Source organism: Bombus impatiens, unplaced genomic scaffold (genome assembly GCF_000188095.3).
Source record: "Bombus impatiens unplaced genomic scaffold, BIMP_2.2 scf_0264, whole genome shotgun sequence".
In the NCBI taxonomy this organism is placed as follows: Eukaryota; Metazoa; Arthropoda; class Insecta; order Hymenoptera; family Apidae; genus Bombus; species Bombus impatiens.
In genome coordinates, this window is record NT_176683.1 from 1,057,283 (window position 1) to 1,061,601 (window position 4,319).

Genomic DNA, 4,319 nt, shown 5'->3' on the forward strand with positions numbered 1-4,319 from the left:
GCGGCGGTGGCCGCCGCCGATCAGATCGTCAAATCACCGTCAGACTTCTCATGTCATAGCTATGAACTGTTCGTTGGTCAGGAAAAAGGGAACGACGATAACAACAAGGAGAGGATGAGCATACGTTCGATCGAGTCAGTCAGCGAGCATAGAGTGAAACAGATCAACAATCACACGGCCACCACTAAACCACGAAAAGTCAGCGCTGTAAGTGTCTGACTGGCCGATGTCTCCCTCTTTCGTACCATCGATTTATCCTCCTTTGACGTAATGTACTATCTTTTGCCTCCTGTTATCGAACTTGTCCCCCTTGACCTCGCTTCTACGAGAGCGATTCACGCGAGGCTGTTCGATCTCGACTCGACTCGTCGGTAAAACTTACGAAAGTACACGGTTTTTGTTCGATTCCTTCCACTTGTTACAGAACTACGTTTTGATGATTGTTCTTATGGTCTACAGGCCTGTCCACAGGAGATTATGTAATCCTTAACCATCTGTGCTGGAACTGAAGTTACTACGATAGGAATATTAGAAAATTAGTATCATTCAGGGGTAAATCTTACAGCGTAGAAAAATTTACAAGACGAGTGTACTATGCATAGAGAGTGCAAAGAACATATTTTTTTTCAAGTATCGAGTATTACGTTATATTAACCATGTCACATATCGAAAAGTTTCGGAAGCTCTAAACTTTCAAAATTTCAAAATCTAAAAATTGCAAAATTCTCAAAATATATTGAGTAACGAATTTACATAAAGACAATGAAAAAAAACATATTTGCAATGGAATTAATTTGTAACAAATGGAGCAGGATGAAGGAATCCTCATGTGGACAGCTCTGTTCTATCAATTTACGTATGTACAATGGTGCATTGCAAGCCGTTTGAAGGACAGGGTTGGCGTAGATTCGTCTTGTTGAGCGTTCGTCAACCGATGATGGTAAACTGAGTAGGAATGGTGGATTTATCATGGTGTGGTTGATGGCAGTTTAGGGAGGTGGAAAGGAGAATGCCTTGAGAAACAAGGACGGTTGATGAATTATGATGAGGAAACGTCCTACTTAGGCTCAAGTTAGCGATCGAAAGCGACGAGTCGAGCCCCTTCATAAAAGTCTATCGCTCTGTAGCATGCTTGTCGTACATTATTGTAATCGATTGTTAAGTAATGATCAAATTTGGTAAATCGTTAGGACGCTTATTGAAATCCTTGCTTTTCGTTGCGTTGAATTTTCTTCACTGATTCTGTCTTGGTTTCGAATGGTGTTTGATGATTTTTGACAGCGTTGCATTCGTTTTGGTTTCATCATCACCGATGTGGTTTCTCGCGGACGCGTGTTAATTACAAATAGGATATCATCGTTCGTCGACGTAAAGTAACGTTTCATTCTGTGCCGTCTTGCATGGTAACGCATGTGTGTAGTAGAGAAAGGAGATACGAATTTTCGGTTCAAATAGGAATGTGATTGATAAATCACACAGAAAATATGCAGGTCTGTTTTCAATAAACATCTTTTAACGCTTTCAACATTTCTGTAATCAAAGATGTTACTGGTGGAGAAATGGTTAAGAAGGTTGACAGATGGATAAGATTTCCATCGTATGTATAGTAAGACACTTTATTTCCATTTTATTCTATATCGAAATACGTGAACACAAATTGTTAGAGATTTCCAAGAGTAAGTGTGTATTTCTGGAGAGTGAATCTGTTGTTCATCAAAATCTTGAATATAATCCGTTTTATTTTATTTAGTACTACTATTAGTGACATTATGGTACCAATATTAATAGTTTATCATATTTATAGCAATATCGATACTGGCATGATAATATTCGTACCAAGAAATACTCTGTATCAAGATATCAGATTCACATTCCAAAGAAACATACTTTAGACCCAGAAATCTCTAATAACTCAAACTGCAAGGACCAATAAAATGAAACCACGAAAGTAGCCATGATAGCCAAGTTATACTATGTAGATACCGCGGATCTTCGTGTCTCCCTTACATCCGTTTCAACAACGACGACATTTGATCAACATCGTTTTACCCTGATATGTTGCGACGACAGTTGTTAACATCATGCTCTATCTTTTTATCTCTCTATCTCTATCACTTCTCTGTGTATGTAACGCTTTTGCAAGTATTTATATAAACATATATATCCGTATGGAGTGCCTCCTTGGTGTACACATTAGACAACGTTACGAGCCGTTTGGTAGGAGATATCTTTTCTTGTTTTTTTCTTAAGGTCTCTCGCGCCGCTAATGGCCAGTTTACTTATGCCTACCAGGAAAGCCTGCGGAAGGTATGTGTGTCACGACGTGTCTGTCACCGCCGACCGTACGTACTAAATAGTTGTACAGGATCCATGATCCGAAACTTCATGTCGATACACCATTCGATCGTCGAAGGTTTCACGCGTTCGGAACGATTTTTATCAAACCGCCAAATTTGCCATTAGAGGACCATTATTACTGTCATTCAAGAATGCTTGAAGATTCGATCGACCACTAGTGCAATGTTCCATGTGACAAATATATTTCCTTTTTTATTTGCATTCGTTGCCGTGAAGTCGATCTGAACAAAATTAAAAATGTTGGAAATTTTTCAAAGGATATTTTTAAAAAAGGAAAATGCAGTGGTCATTGGTTTATTCAAAGTAGAATACTTAATTAAATTAGATAAAATAGAATACTCTTATTAATCGTTAACTTCATTAAAAATATTTTAATTAGATTGTGGATATCTCTGCAAACTGATATTTTATGAACACAACTTTTTATTTTATGAAAAGAGCAGGACTTAAGCAGGTCCAGGATTGATTTCACTCGAAAAGTGCAACTGCAGAATTAATATATTCTTACACAGTACGGTTCGATTTAAGATCTTTAGAATCTCAAACATTCTTTGTTACGAATTTCTCTAACAAGCTGTCTCAATCTTTAGAACCATCGAAACTACCATATCAATTCATGAACTTCACCACTGAAATACTATGTTGAGCTTCGCGTAGCCTTTAAGCTCGCAAGAATAAAATTAGCAATGTCAGAATTACCAGATAGGATTTGTCTCTCCATGAAGGCATTGAACTTCCACCTTAATCTCAACATGGTGATCATAACTTCAACGTTCGTTGTAGGGATTAAAACTCAGATAAAAATGGTTACCGGCTTTCGTGCGACCATTCTCATTTCATAGACCCTCCGAAGACTCGTCGATGAGTCCCCGTAGGAGAGTGGATTTAACCCTTTCGGTACAGATTGCTTTTTATACCACACATTAAACGTCGACAGAATGTCTTAGAGTGTCTTCGTAGCCTGAATAAGTTTTTGGTATTTTTATGGAGACTGTGAAAAATAATGAAAAAGTAAGCTGATTTTCACATAGTGGTATGCAGTATTAAAAGAAAACCAGATTTTCTCAAGATATCCTGCATACGTAACGCGTAGAATTACTTGAGCAGTAAATACAAAAATCAACAACTACTATTAAATTTTTCCACATAATATGTACAGCAACAAAAGTGCATCACGAACGATGTAACTATCAATCACAACATATGTAAATCTATCAACTTATGAAAGAAAACAATTCAACTTTGCGATTATTGCAAAGAAGATTTAAATTACCGTGCATATATTTGTCCAACGAAAATGATCACAGACTTTCTGAAACTCGCATTAAACGCTTTATAAACTAATGGAATTTCTTCCATTTCGAATGCACAGATGCAAATATTAGAGAATGGACTCTGTTCGACGCACATAGGCGTTCACAAGGTTCGAAAGGGTTAACCCTTTGCGGTCGGCGTACTTTTCTAGCGATACTATCAAATAAAGCTCAAGACAATAAATATTTATCTTTAATAACAATCAACATCTATTCGATATTCAAGACATATTCCTCTTCTTCTTGAACAGTAGTCTCTAAGCCCAAAGGCAGATCCACGAGCCTTGAAATTACATAATTACGAATAGTAAGTGCAAAGAGAAATTTTGAATGCGGCCACTGCGAAGACATCCGACCTTGAAGACAAATTTTAAATGCCCAAACTATGGCGACGCCTGGCCGCAAAGGGTTAATGTTACGGGGAAAAAGAACGAGGAGGAACCCGCCTTGCTCCCTTAAACGTGTGTCCCTTGACGTCCACGCTTTTCGAGAGAAACTCGAGAACAGTGAGAGAGAAAAGCGGTGGTCCGCTTTGTTGTAATTTCAGGCGAGTCTTAGCCTGCCTGGCTCACCGTTCAATCTCCGTCGAAGCAGCCGCGGTAGCCATCAGTTCACGATCAGAAATGGCCGGGGCCGTTTCGTCGGACC

At 38.5% G+C, this 4,319-nt stretch overlaps 1 protein-coding gene across 1 annotated transcript in view; it reads left to right on the forward strand.

Moving 5' to 3' along the window:
- Positions 1 to 4,319, forward strand: part of LOC100749760 (sodium channel protein para) — a 71,628-nt gene that overhangs the window by 38,188 nt on the left and 29,121 nt on the right. The window contains exons 13-15 of the mRNA XM_024367078.2: positions 1 to 207; positions 2,251 to 2,307; positions 4,219 to 4,319. The exon at positions 1 to 207 is cut by the window's left edge and continues 10 nt beyond it. Of these exons, the coding sequence (XP_024222846.1) occupies positions 1 to 207; positions 2,251 to 2,307; positions 4,219 to 4,319 (365 nt within the window). The remainder of the gene's footprint in view (positions 208 to 2,250; positions 2,308 to 4,218) is intronic.